The sequence below is a fragment of the Hylobates moloch genome, unplaced genomic scaffold (genome assembly GCF_009828535.3).
Source record: "Hylobates moloch isolate HMO894 unplaced genomic scaffold, HMol_V3 SCAFFOLD_14, whole genome shotgun sequence".
In the NCBI taxonomy this organism is placed as follows: domain Eukaryota; kingdom Metazoa; phylum Chordata; class Mammalia; order Primates; family Hylobatidae; genus Hylobates; species Hylobates moloch.
The window spans coordinates 81,017,346-81,031,701 of record NW_026652289.1 but is presented as its reverse complement, the minus strand read 5'-3'; the positions used below and the strand labels follow the sequence as shown (position 1 = coordinate 81,031,701).

General features: G+C 41.6%; 1 protein-coding gene across 3 annotated transcripts; it reads right to left on the bottom strand.

The window, feature by feature from the left end:
- Positions 1–1,365: 1,365 nt before the first annotated feature.
- On the bottom strand, positions 1,366–13,953 carry LOC116482242 (transmembrane and coiled-coil domain-containing protein 5B-like). Of its 3 annotated transcripts, none has more exons than XM_058427912.1 (12): positions 13,863–13,953; positions 12,372–12,416; positions 11,566–11,715; positions 11,143–11,260; positions 10,784–10,834; positions 10,061–10,129; positions 8,510–8,566; positions 7,964–8,023; positions 7,329–7,393; positions 2,645–2,720; positions 2,344–2,387; positions 1,366–1,705 (listed from the first exon to the last, which is right to left on the bottom strand). In XM_058427912.1, exons 2-12 carry the CDS (start codon positions 12,407–12,409, stop codon positions 1,507–1,509), a joined length of 927 nt encoding a protein of 308 aa, XP_058283895.1. In that variant the 5' UTR covers positions 12,410–12,416; positions 13,863–13,953; the 3' UTR covers positions 1,366–1,506. The 3 variants fall into 3 exon arrangements, with proteins under 3 accessions (XP_058283895.1, XP_058283894.1, XP_058283896.1); XM_058427911.1 differs by lacking the exon at positions 13,863–13,953 and adding an exon at positions 13,288–13,414; XM_058427913.1 differs by lacking the exons at positions 1,366–1,705; positions 13,863–13,953 and adding exons at positions 1,788–1,899; positions 13,288–13,414.
- Positions 13,954–14,356: the final 403 nt, after the last annotated feature.

The window sequence follows — 14,356 nt, the reverse complement described above, 5'->3', positions numbered from 1 at the left end:
TACAGCCAAAGTAAACATCCAATGTGTTTCTTCTGCCCAGATGCTGTCCAAGTGAAATTCAATTAAAACCTACATCAATAAAGGTTTCTAAAGAAGAGAAGGTCACTAGAAAGTAAGAGTGTAGGGAATGTGTAGGCAGAAGAAACAGGCAAAGAAAGGCATCTCCACCACTTTGGTAACCATGGAGATGCCACCAGCAAGCTAGATGACCTCAGGTTTTGTGCCACATTCTTCTACTTCCCTTCCCTCTGCACCATCCAGGCTCCATGTGGCTGTCCCTGCAAAAGTGTGAGCTTTCACAATACAGGGTCTAGGCTCATGGTTCCAATTGTGACCCTCCAAGTGCTCAGGGAAAGAAATACAGATTACTCAAGGAATCATTCCCTCTTTTACTAAATCCTACATTGTGAAGATACTGTTTGAAGGGAACATGTGGGATGATACAGAAATAAAGGGGCCATCAGCCCCGAGGTCAAGGCACACAGTGATGACACTATGAGGCAGAAGTGGATAGAGCAGTATGGGATGCCCAGAGAAGGTTTCAGGAGCATCTGGAAGGCAAGAGAGGCTGTCTTCAGTGAGAAGGGGGCAGAGGCAGCCATATGGGAGTGAGGACATTTGAGCTGGGATTGAAGGATAGGTAGGTACACATTTGTGTTTGGCGGTATCTCAAGCACTTTCCGGTTTTATACGCTGCTTTTAATTGCACCTGAATTTTAGGATACTTTTCTTCTCATTTAAGAATGAGTAACCACCTGTTTAAATGAAAAAAATCAGTTTTTTTTCCACATCTTAATCTTATAAGACATAGCATAATATAAAATAAAATAAGCTTGTAGGAGAGACAATGTGTTGTTAAAACAGTAGAAGGGGAAAAGCTTTATATCCACTCCAGTGGTTCCTAAGTTGAGTGCCCTTATGTACATCCCAAAAAGGCTGGAGAATCTAACAAATGAACACATTATTTATTATTATTATTATTATTATTATTGAGACGTTTCACTCTGTCACCCAGGCTGGAGTGCAGTGGCGCGATCCCGGCTCACTGCAACCTCTGCCTCCCCAGTTCAAGCAATACTCCCTCCTCAGCCTCCCAAGTAGCTGGGATTACAGGTGCGTGCCACCACACCCGGGTAAGTGTATGATTAAGTTTTTAAAAATATACAGCAGAGAATGGAAGTCCTGAGGGGAGTTTTTATTATCTCACCTTAAGTGCAGCTTTTCTCAACAGCAAAGGGTGGAACTTGTGAATACCTAGTGAAGGGTCCCAGGACCCACAGACTAACTTCACAGACCAACACTGTAGACTCTTGTCAAACATATTCTTTATTTGAAAGAGAGACATTCCAGAGGGAAAGCAGGGAAAGAATGAAATGAAAAGCTCAGATGTCAAGTAGCGGCTCTGAGTCAAAGTCTTCCACATCCTTCCTGGTCATCCCCAACACGGGACCACAGCCATGGTCCCCTCCACTCAGGTGTGGGGTGATGCCGCCAGGTCACCCTAGACTAGTGTGGTAGCAGTTCTTCCACTTCTAGAGTGAGCAAGGGACGTAAGACCTTCCTCAGACTCTCCAAGGTGCCCCTGCTTAGCACCAGGGGCAGGACATCCACGAGAAAATCTGGGTTTATGTACCGCAGGTGGAAAAACACACAAGCCAGCAACTTAATGAAGACTAGGGCCATGAAGGTGAGATACTGGAAATACCTGCAAAGAGATGTTCATTATTTGCATGAGAAAAAAGACAGCCCGAGGTCAAGCAGTGAAAGGCAAACCTCACAGTCATAAATGGCTGGTGAATTGCTTTCTTCAGGCAAAGTTGATATGGGAAAGTAGGGAATGGGGCTTTTTATTAAAGTGCCACTTGAAGCTCTTCAGGGTCAATCTTCCTGTTTCAAAAACTAAGAAAGCAAAGGCACAGAGAGTTCAAGGATCTTTTTTCTAAAATTTCTAAGCCTGAAGATAACTAAGAAAATTAATGCACCCTGGACTTTTTTCCCAACAAGGAATATCACAGAGGTAATCAAGTTCAGGACTTGAAAAATGCAAAGGGGCTATACCTAGGATCATAAGAATGAAAAATAAAAGTTAAATGCAACCTACATCTTTATCCCAAATTTCTCAGAAATATGCACACATTTCTCCAGCTATTTATAACTGCTGTTTAACTCTGGTGTTATAATTCTGCATTGAGAAAAGTAAGAATGGTTGGGAGAAATTTGGGGCTGCCTTATGTATTCTGATCAGTGGATGATGTGTTTATCCTTGTTCTTTTGGCCCTTATTGGGTAATGTGCAGAGTGAAATGTGGTCTAGGCTAGGTAAAAGCAAGATTCTTCCACTTACTTGTACCAACAGATTCTCTCCTGTTTCTTAATGGTGGTCTTATCCTGTGGGAAGCAATGGAAAATCACAGCTATGGCTTTTCATGTGTTCACAGAGAGGCAGAAGAGCAGAGACCCTGGAGTCAGGATGCCTGGGTTTGAATTCTGGCTCTGCCACCTCCTAGCTTCCATGGTGTGGAGTAGGCACTAAACCTCATTATTTCCTAATTATAGGATTATTAAAAAGGAGGGAGAGAGAGAGAGAGAACCTAGGAGAGGGAAGAGATAGAGGAAAACCCAGGTTTGGAATAGGAAAAACTTGCCATGTTTCTTTGGGTGGTGTCCACCAAAATTGACCCAGGTTTCACTATTTGAGAGGAGTCATTCTGGGCTTTGGATCTAGGTAAGAGATCAGAGCCAAGAATTAGGTAACATAATCTGAGAGGATGATCAAAGGTGCTTTCCTAAGTTATTCGACATCTACGATTCATATCCTAGACTCTTAATAACATTCACAATGCTCAACATTTAAAATCCATAATTGCTGAACTTATAAAGAGCCAAGTAAACGTGATTCATTTTTAAAAGAAAGACAATCAGTGAAAACTAAGCTGGATATAACCCTGACATTGGATTCAAACTGCAGTTTGTGTCTTGGTGGCAGCTCAAATGTCAGTTCTGGTTTTATGTTCTCAGCTGGGCTGCTCACACATTGCCCTGAGCACGCATGGTTTGGAAGTCCAGTCAGAGATTCAGGTATAGTTTAGACACAGATTTAGGAACTCTCCATGTCTGACTCCCTACTTTTTCCCCAGTATCATTGGCTGCCTCAAACTCTTTATTCTCTATTTTGTTAGTCCAAAAGGACTATAGGTTTTCTCTGCTGGTGCATCTTACACACCCAGTTTGGTCTTTCTTCAGGCTAGAAACTATAAAAATACGGGAAATAATGCCCATCATTCTCTTTTTCCAAGTGCCAGATCCCTTCCAGAATCTGCTTGCTTTTATTCACTCGCCAATACCTTCTGTTCATTGTTTGTTCGTTTGTTTTGTTTTGTTTTGTTGTCCTAAGTTTCATTTTCTGCAAGAGGATTGAGTCCATTAATGGAAATGCCTGTGAATAATACCAGCAAATAATGCCTGCAAATGCTTGCAAATAATTCAATAAAGCAAGAAAAAGAAATAAAAAGGTAAAGACTGAAAAGGAAAAAATACAATTGTGATTCTTTATAGTTGAGAAACTGAAAGAAATTTTTAGAATAGGTGAATTTAGCCAGATTAATGATACAAGTTCAATATATAGAAACCAATTGTATTTCTATGCACTAACAGTAATCAATTAAAATATCAAGGCTGGGCATGTTGGCTCACACCTGCAATCCTAGCACTTTGGGAGGCCAAGGTGGGAGGATCACTTAAGCTCAGGAGTTTGAGACCAGCCTGGGCAACATAGCGGGACCCTGTCTCTATTTATTTTATTTTATTTTATTTTATTTTATTTTATTATTTTATTTTATTATTTTTATTTTTTGAGATGGAGTCTCACTCTGTCACCCAGGCTGGAGTGCAGTGGCATAATCTCGGCTCACTGCAACCTCTGCCTCCCGGGTTCAAGCAATTCTCCTGCCTCAGCCTCCCAAGTAGCTGGGACTACAGGCATGTGCCACCACACCTGGCTATTTTTTTTTTTTTTTTTTGTATTTTTAGTAGAGACAGGGTTTCATCATGTTGGTCAGGCTGGTCTCAAACTCCTGACCTCAGGTAATCCACCTGCCTTGGCTTCCCAAAGTGCTGGGATTACAGGCATGAGCCACCACACCCGGCCACCGTCTCTATTTTTTTTAATATTAATAAAAAAGAAAATCAAATTAACACAGCATTCACAGTAGCATTAAAAATATTAAATACTTAGGAATAAATCTGATGGAAAGTGTATAAGAATACCACACAGAAAACTGTAAAACATTATTTTGAGAAATTAAATATCTAAATAAATGAAGGGATAAAGATATCATGGTGTGTGAAACTATTGTTTATTTTTATTATTCTTTTTGAGATAGTATCTCACTCTTCGGTCCAGGCTGGAATACAGTGATGCAATATAACTCACTTTTACCTCAAACTCCTGGGCTCAAACAATCCTCCTGCCTCAGCCTCCTGAGTAGCTAGGACTATAAGCACACACAACCATGCCCAGCTAATTTGTTTTATTTTTTGTAGAGATAGTGTCTTGCTATGTTGCCCAGGCTAGTCTCGATCTCCTGGCCTCAAGAGAACCTCCCCCGCAGCCTCCCAAAACACTGGCATTACAGGCATGAGCCAAGCACCTGGCCCTGGAAAACTATTGTTTAGATACTAATTATCCTCTCACTTTATCTATAGATTCCATGTAACTCCAGTCAACATCTCAGCAAGGTTTTTTGTTTTTGTTTTGGTAGAAGTTGAAAAACCGATTTAAAAATTTATATAGAAATTCAAGGGGCCAAGAAAGCCAAGATAATTATGCAGAATTCAAGCTACCATATCAATGCTAATTATAAAGCTATAATAATTAGTGTAGTTTTGGCACAAGGATAGAAACAGTGACTAATTGTACAGAATAAAGCATCCAGAAACACTCACACATATATGGTCACTAGACATAAAATAAGACACCACTGCAAATGCATAGTATCTTCAATAAATGGTGCTGGATCAATTGGATATCCATATGGAAAAAAACCCCACAAATTGTAATCTCTACCTCACATCACAGAAAAGAAAATAAATTCCAAAAGAATGTAAACCTGAGTAAAAGGTAAATGATAAAAAATTCTAGGGGAAACCATAGAGAGTAGTTTTATGACCTCTAAAATTAGGCAGAAAGCAAAAAAGAATGGATTGACACATTTCACAGATTACATTTTTTCTAAATTAATAACTATTGTTTATCTAAAATGTCATTGAGAGAGTAAAAAGGGAAAGCCACAGAATAGACTATAATACATACATTTGACAAAGGATCTTATGAAAAAAATAAGGAACTCCTACAAATCGATTAGAAAAAAACTAACCATCTCACAGATGCAGGCAAAAGACATGTCACAAAAGAGGACATTCAAATTTCCAAACTGTGTGAAAAGCTATAAAACATCATTATTAATCAGCAATAAAATGCACATAAAATATCATTATTATTCAGTAATAAAATGTTTTTTAAATCAAAATTGTATACATCACTACACCCTCCTGCCAGAATAGCTAAAATCATAAAGGCTATAAATACTGAGTGAAAGTAAGGATGAGGAATAACTAGAACTCTTGTACATTTTTTATGGGAGGGGATGTTGGTACAGGCACTTTGGAAAATTGTTTAGCTTATCTAGTAAACCAAAGATGTATATACTCTGTGACCTAGAAATTCTATTCCTTGGTATATAACCCAAGAAAAATGAGAGGATACATCCATCAAAAGACATGCACAAGAATGCTTGTAGCAGCTTTATTATAAATGTCCAAACTGGAAATAAGCAACATGGTCCTTAACAATAGCATAGATAAATTGTGCCATATTTCTATAATAGAATATAACAGCCATGAAAAAGAACAAATCATGCAGCAATGCGAGTGAGTCTCAGTGAAAACCAGATATAATCAAGAACATACTAAATTTATATAAAGTTCAAGAATGTTTTAAAAAGAAAGAGATAGAAGTCAGGCTAGTGGTTACTTTTCCGGGAGTACTGACTGGGAGGAGGGGACAGGGAGACTTTTTGGGAACTCAAAATGTTCCATAGCTTGATCTCAGTGGTGTTATCGCGTATAAAAATTCACCAAGCTATATAAAATTTGTGCACTCTATGTATATTATATAATGCAATTGAAAAGTATAAATAATCAAAAGGAAAGTGTGACAATTCCTGAGACATACAGTCTATGGAAAGAAAGTATAAAAGGGTATCACTGGGGCCTCTGGTCAGTCTGGTGGACCCACTGCATCCTGGGAAAGGGGACAGCACACACACATAAAGGAATATTTCTGGGCCCCTCGTCCTCTTTTTACTACGTTTCTTCCTCTCTGAACATAGCTCCAGATAATTTTCAGGAACGGCATGCCTCTGAGGACATGTGAAAAGAACATTAGGGCCGGGCACGGTGGCTCACGCCTGTAATCCCAGCACTTTGGGAGTCTGAGTGGGGTGGATCACCTGGGATCAGGAGTTCGAGACCAGCCTGGCTAACATGGTGAAACCTGTCTCTACTAAAAATACAAAAATTAGCTGGGCGCGGTGGCACATGCCTGTAATCCCAGCTACTTGGGAGGCTGAGGCAGGAGAATCGCTTGAACCTGGGAGGTGGAGGTTGCAGTTAACTGAGATCATACCATTGCACTCCAATCTGGGCGACAAGAGTGAACCTCTGTCTCAAACAGACAACAACAACAACAATAACAACAACAACAAAGAGAAGAACATTAAAAAGAGATCTTTTTCTTTCTTTTTTTTTTTTTTTTTTTTGAGACAAAGTCTCACTCTGTTGCCTAGGCTGAAGTGCAGTGGCCTGATCTTGGCTCACTGCAACTTCCACCTCCCGGGTTCAAGGGATTCTCATGCCTCAGCCTTCTGAGTAGCTAGGATTACAGGTGGCCGCCACCACGCCCGGCTCGTTTTTGTATTTTTTTAGTAGAGACAGGGTTTCACCATGTTGGCCAGGATGGTCTCGATCTCCTGACCTCAGGTGATCCACTCGCCTCGGCCTCTCAAAGTGCTGGGATTATAGGCGTGAGTCACCACGCCTGGCCAAAAAAAGGCTTTTAAAACACCAGTTGCTGAGGAAGGCAAGAGGAAAGCCTGAATGCTGTTGGTTTTCCAGTGTGAACCATGGAGCAGAGGCTGAAAGAGATGACTTGTTGGAGGCCATTTACACAGTGACACACACTGTGCTGAGAAGCACCCTGCCCTTCAAAGACCACCCAGACTGCCCAACTGCCACTGCAGTCCGTCAGGGAGGCCATTTTTCTAAGCTTACATTTCTTTTTCAAGAAGCAGCACCTCCTTTTCCTCTTTCATCGTCCTCACAACTTGCTGGTATTTCTTTCCATGAAGTTAAAAAAAAAACAAAGTCATAAATGGAAAATTTCCATATTTCATCATGATGTCATTGATAAAAACATTCTGCTAATTATTTTCCAAACAGTATACTCATCAGTATGCACACACCAGTGGGGGAGGGGTTCTAATAAAAAATTCAAAGATATTAGTGACCAGAATGGATGTATATGAACAAAAAGAGCTCCCTCCCATTTAGGTGCCTGCTTGTATTCAAATCCCAGCTCTGACGTTTACTAGCTGTGTTCCCCGATACTAGCTGCGTTCCCCGTTACTAGCTGTGTTCTAACTTCCTGAAACCTCATTGTCCCCTTGATCATAACTGTCACGCTCATAGAATTATTGAACAAATTGATTGAGAAAAATACTCTATGCTGAGTGCTTAGCACAGTACTTGGCACAAAGTAAATCCTTGACATACATCCGTCTTCTTGTTGCTGTTGTATACAGAGCATTTTCCCTAGTGACACATTCTAGCCTAATGAAAAACCAAGGAACCCATGGCCTTGGAGACATTCTGCCTCTACTCAGACTTTTCCTCCACGTGGGTTGTACCTTTATGTAGTAGACCTGGTCCTTACAGAGCTCAGACACAGATTGGTAGTCACTCTCTATCTAAAAAGAAAGAAAATTAACAAACTCCATGAGTTAAATCAGAACCAAGCCCAGTCTCCTCCCTGGGGCTCTACCTGGTGCACTGGCACTTGGCTAGCAACTCCTGACTTGAAGGAAAAACAATCACATCACAAAGAGGTGATCTCATCGTTAGGCACAGGGTCTGATTTTAAGCAAAGGAAATATTTTGCCCAAGTTGTCATCTGCCTCTCATGTGAAATACCAGGGGACGTGTCAAGGCACTTTGGTTTGGAATTCAACAATGGTATTTGACACAGAGGTGTAAGAAATTGTAAAAGCAATATTTTTAATAGAAGTTTTCTTTCCCTTCAGCTGCATAAGAATGCATAAGAATCAGAAATTCATTTGCAAGATGTTTTTGTACCTCCCCCTCCCATGCCTCAGGCAGATCTGTTTCTAAGACCCTTGGGATTCTCTCCCATTCTGTCCCGGGCAGACCCTCAGTGGAAGAGACATTGCCTCTACCTTGGCCATCTCCTCCTCTTGCTTTGCACAGGACTCTCTTGACTTCTGTAGTCTTGCCTATGGAAGACAATGAGTGATGGCAGAAAGTTACTAGCATTCTTTTATGGAAGGGAAGTAGGTAATTACCATCTCCAGACCAGCAGAGGGCATGATACTAATGGCTATCATGTTGAAGACATCTGATAATTTAGGGGGGGCACTTGTTATTATCCCCTCCCCCCCCATTTTACAAGTAAGGAAACAAAGGCACAGAGAAGTTGAGTATGTAACTTGTTAAAGTGGCAGAGCTGACATTCATGCCTCAGTAGGCCAGTGCCCATTCAGTGAGCCCAGCCATCCTCCTTCCTCCAGGCCTACTGACCAAAGCTCACAAGCCTCTTCCTCCCACTCATATTTCATAGGGTGCACTGGCATGTCCCCTGAATCACACAGGAAATAAAAGAGAAACCTGGGCCAGGTGTGGTGACTCACGCCTGTAATCCCAGCACTTTGGGAGACTGAGGCAGGCAGATTCAAGGTCTGAATTCAAGGTCTGAATCCGAGGTCAGGAATTCAAGACCACCCTGGCCAACATGGTGAACTCTGGACAATGTGGTGAAACCCCATCTCTGCCGAAAATACAAAAATTAGCCAGGTATCATGGCGTGTGCCTGTAGTCCCAGCTACTCAGGAGGCTGAGGCAGGAGAATTGCTTTAACTCCTGGGAAGCAGAGGTTGCAGTGAGCCGAGATCTTACCACTGCACTCCAGCCTGGGTGACAGAGAGAGACTCCATCTCAGAAAAAAAAAAAAAAAAAAAGAAAAGAGAGAGAAACCTGGTTTCTCTTTTTCTGAGAAATGCATAAGACAGTGGAGCTCTTGTATAGTGGGCTGGGTTAAATTGCCACACTCACCACATAAGTATGCAAAGAGCTTCCTAATAGGGGTTTTCCCCACTATTGGGTGTACAGTGTAGTCATTCGTTCAATATATATTTATTGGGCATCTACTGCGTTCCAGGCACATAGTTCTAGGCCCTGGGGAAACAAATGAACAACATAGGCAACAATTCATGTTCTCAATGGGTTTATCTTCTAGCAGAGGAAAAAGATAATAAAATAAATTAAAAATAAAACCACTTCTTTGGCCTTTGAGCCATGGGTTGGAAAATCAGAAGATCATGACACATCCTTGTATGATTATGGGAGTCAATATTTTCTTCCTGTTGAATATCTTATTTGTGTGTCCTCACTTAAATAATAAACTTCTGGAGGGCAAGTCCCAATGGGCATTCAGAACGTGTGTTTTATTGACTGGTGGAAGATGGGGACTCTGGAGCCGTTCCCTCCACTTTGATCCACTGCAGTCATCTCTGCTCCTAGTGTGACTAGTGATGTCATAAATGCCCCACAGGCCATGGGATTACATACAGAGAATAAAGGACACTGACTCATCTCTGACAAGTACACAGACATAACCAGTACATACCCTAGGGTAGTCCTTGAGAGCAATTTCTCACAGGACCTAGAATTGACACATCTCCCAGAAAAATCTGTTTGTTTTATCTACTCACCTTCGTTTCCTCCAGGATCTGCTTTGTGGTTTCTTCTTCACTGCCAATATTTGTAAATAACCCTGCAATCTAAAATACCATTAAAAAAATCATGAACCCTATAAGGCACACAGACATGAAAACCTGGGACCGTGGCAGACTGGGGTCCCAGGCTGCAGACGGTGGTTACTAATTTGGGCCCTGGATAGAAGCTTGGAAGAAAAGCATCTCCTTCTCCCTGTGGAGGCTGCCTGACTCCATGCGGGCTGGACAGACTTTTCTGTTCCCATAGCCCATGGAAGTAAGGGCACAGCGAGGAGGGGAGGACAATGAGAAAGGGAAGAGAGAATGGGGCAGAGTGGAAGGAGGGATAAGTCTTTTCCCTCTGTACAGCTCTTTAGCCCTCTCACCACAATCTGTAATGCACAGAGAACAATTGGCAGCAGCAGTGCAGAGGGAGCACGCAAACTTTGCCAGTTGCTCCTTCTTCTCCAGTTTCTGTGATTAGAGAGTTCTGGAAGATAACTCTTACTGAGATTCCTAAGAAACGAGGCTTGTTTCCAGGGCAGGCTTTGCTATGTGGAGAACAGCCTTTCCATTAACGTTTATGTATATCTTTTCTCATTCTGAATGTGTCTAGGACCCCTCCTGCATACTCCCAGCCCAGCCCATCAGCCTTTCTCTTGTGAAGACACGATGTTGTTGGGGACTCGGGGACCCTAAAACACCCAGGGCTCTCCTTACCTTTTTCTGAATCTCCACCACATTCCTGCTTAGGACTGCATTACTTTTTTCCTGTGGGGAAAAAGGAAGTCAAGGGAAGGAAGTTGCTCTGCCGTCATCTCTCCCCCTTCACCAGGCCACTGGAATAATATCTGGGGATTAGTCTATCAAGTCAGAAAAGTGCACTCTGGCTCACACAGCAGAGCTGGGAAAAAAGCCTCTTCGGCCCCCATGCCCAGGGCTTCATTCCCAGAACACTCTCTTAAAACAGCCATGATTTTAGACACAGAAGCAATGAACATGGGATGAATTCCTGGGAAAGAGAGCAGCAGAATGCAAACAAAATGCATCCAATGGTCATTTTCTAGACACCCCCTTACCAGCTTTGCTATCTCTAATTCCAGCTCCCTCAGGGATTCCTCCTGTTCATCTGTGATACAGTTCAACTCCTCCTCCTCTTTGGCTTGTTCTAGTGACAAGGCCAGCTCTCTTTCCAGGCTGAAAAAATAAAGTCACCCAGGTGTGGATCAGCCCCTAAGGAAGCTGCCAGGGCCCCAGTTGGAGAAGCTACTTTTGAAGTCTCAGGAAGTCAGAGTAACTACCAAATGCAATGGTGATAAAATGTCAACCTAATGTGAAAATTTAATGCAAAGATCTATACCTGAAGTATTTTGAGGGCACTGTAGTTCATACTTTAGGATTTAAATAAAACGTCAAGATTCACCATCTTTCTTCCACCTTCTGTATCCCAAGGGACCTGCAGGGGAGGAGAGGCCCTTTCCCCACCAACCACAAAGGCTTACCTTTGAATACTTTCTTCTTTCTCTTTAATCTTTCTAAGGACAACCTGATTCTCCACATCCAGTTTCTGCAGGTCCTTTTCAAGGTCTGAATTCAGGCAGTTAAGGTTCTGTTTTACGGCTTCTAATGCTGGTGATTCTATCATCCGGTACCTGCAGAAAATCATCTTTATGACCAACCTCAGGACAGGAAAACATAGGAGCTCTCAGAAGACGTTCTCCTATAATTTCATTCATTCTCTTATCCTCTGTTGTTAATAAGCTTAACCAGCCTTATTTTGTTTTCCATGATAAATTGATTTCTACACTGTTTTGCATAAAGTAAATTCCTGGAGTGGAACCATATTTTAATTTTAAATACTATAAGTGGAACCCACTAAAACAAATCTTTCATGAAGCAAAAGAAATATTTTTTCTATGAATACTTTAACACACTTGTTTTAAGATATTTTAGATGAAGTATGCAGAATCCAAGCAATACCTCTAAAGCATTTAAAGACCTGCAAGGGCAAGGTTTCTCCTTTTGTTATCTTCTAACCTAGTCAGGCAGGGACATGGGCTGAGTAGAGGCCAAAAGGGAGATGAATCTTTTTCCTGCCCGACTGATTAGCTACTTGAGACACTAGAGATCTTTGAAAACCCCATCATTATTCTGATGAGAACTGAAGCCAAAGTTTCTTATCCCTAGGAAGCCTCCTCAGACTTGAGGAGATAAGGTCTCACACAACGGAGTTCTTCCTTACTGGATCGCTGGAGACTCTTCCCTTGGAGCTTCCTCTACTGAACTCTTTTATTATTCCCATACTTACACCTCATCCAGGGGATTCTGTCCAACGTCTTCCATCATAGCGTCCCTAAAATGTGAACACAGACATCCGTTATGGAAAAGCCCCTAACAGCCAATGCACTAATTGCCCCAGGAAGGAGCAGGTAAAAGGTGGACCTTGTGTTCAGGCCGCACAGAGCCAAGAAGAAACATAAGCCTCCTACACTCTCACGCTTCCCGGGATCAATAGCAATATTTTTTACAAGCTAAATTTCAGTAAACCAGATCGTATTTTAATTTAAAAAATCTCATAAATGAAACCCACTGGAGCACAGGAATCTTTTTGTTTTCAAAATTTTCCACACTTTGGCTCCATTTTCCTTTTCTCACCTACATTTGTCCCATCACAAGTTGCTAAGGGTACTCATGTATGTCTATTGACAAATACACTGAGTGTTTGTTTTTAACCAAACCTTCAGAGAAACTTTAAAAAATAGTAGAAGAGTTAGAGGGTACCAAAAAGTTGGCTGACTGATTTGTATTAGTTTATTACCATCCTACTTTCGAAAAATCTCTAGCTATTATAAGTGGAGTTAACCCTAAAACAACAGCAGAAACAGCAGCATGGGCAACAAGATACAACTACTGAAAGGAAGAAACACATGTCACGCTCTCAGACACAGCATATCCTAATCATCGCACTACACAAGTTCAGGACCAAATCCAACCTAAGAAAAGTAGAGAACAAAATCTCTATTCTCCTTTCACATTGCATCTTCTCTTCTTTTCCCTTCCTGTTTAAGCTCTTTTGTTTTAATTCCCTTTTCAATTTCTTCTCCTGCCTCCTCCTCCTTTTTTTTTTTTTTTTTTTTTTTTCTCACTCTCCCTGGGTTTTACTTTTCTTTCTACGGTCTTTACACACAGTAATGTGGTGTGATGATGATGCCCTCTGAGCTCACCCTTCTCTTCCCAATTGAGATTTCTTCTGCTCCCAACAGAGATTTCCAACTGAACGTCAGAACTGTCAGAAAGCGCAATGCCTTACTGATAGTAAGAGCGCATAGCTGGACCTATTATATACTCTCTGGCTGGGCAGGGCAGTGTGTCATAGTGGGTTGTGTGGGTGAGGGTAAGTAGGGGGGCGGGTGGGGCAGCAACAATCCAGCTGCGGCATCACTGTGGGCACAGTGGGGGCAGAGTTCAGCACTTTAGGATGGTCTAGATCTCTTCCGTAGCAGCAATAAGATCTGTGAAACAGATTTCTAGGTACAGTTCAAATCTCTTCCGAAGCAGTAATCAGTTTTATAGAACATATTTCATTTTTCCAAATCTCTAGGCCTAATGGTACTTGTGATCACTTTAATTTCTCTTCCATGATCTCTGTGTGGCATGTGTACAAATTGCTGCCCCCAAATCCAAAGCATGCATCTATAATGAATGCATCCAGGAGCTATAAAGTAGGGATGTCAGAGAGCAGGCCAGGAGGGACCTGAGAGAAGACTTATCTATGAGCTAAGCAAGCCCTCATTCTCACCCAATCAGATTCTTGGAGTTGCAGAACAAGTCTCTTTATTTTCCCTTAACTGGCAATGCCGCCATTGGGAAAAAAGGATCTGACGTTTCAAAGGTGGAAGGAGTGTGTGGAGGTGGAACAGGAAGGAAGAGGAGTGTAGGGTCCAGAGATTCCATTTTACTGCCCACTCCTTTGGAATTCCCTCTTCGTTTTTTGAGGTCTTAAATTGCCGGAACAGTAGATGGAATTTTACGTGTCAGCGTCACTCTGCTAACCATTCCTGGGTTCTTCTCTGTGTTGACTAAGAAGATGAGGCAGGATACAGAATTGAAGAGATATCAATAAAGGTGTGTGCTTGGACTTCAACTCTGTCCATTTCTGTCCTGTATATGCAATTTACTCCCCTATGATCTTTTTACTTTCTTTCTTTTTTTTTTTAGCTCAAAAGGAGAGAATTCTTCTATGATTTAAGTCTAACCTTTTCCAGATAAATTGTACTAATCTCAAGTTGCTGA

What these genes read in the sequence shown, in the direction of transcription:
- LOC116482242 (XM_058427912.1), bottom strand. Translation starts at nt 12,409, where the DNA reads ATGATGGAAGACGTTGGACAGAATCCCCTGGATGAGGT. An exon ending in TGGTGGAGATTCAGAAAAAG is followed by an intron (nt 10,130 to 10,783) that starts GTAAGGAGAGCC and finishes ATGGTATTTTAG; the next exon opens with ATTGCAGGGTTATTTACAAA. An exon ending in ACCAGGTCTACTACATAAAG is followed by an intron (nt 7,394 to 7,963) that starts GTACAACCCACG and finishes CTTCATGGAAAG; the next exon opens with AAATACCAGCAAGTTGTGAG.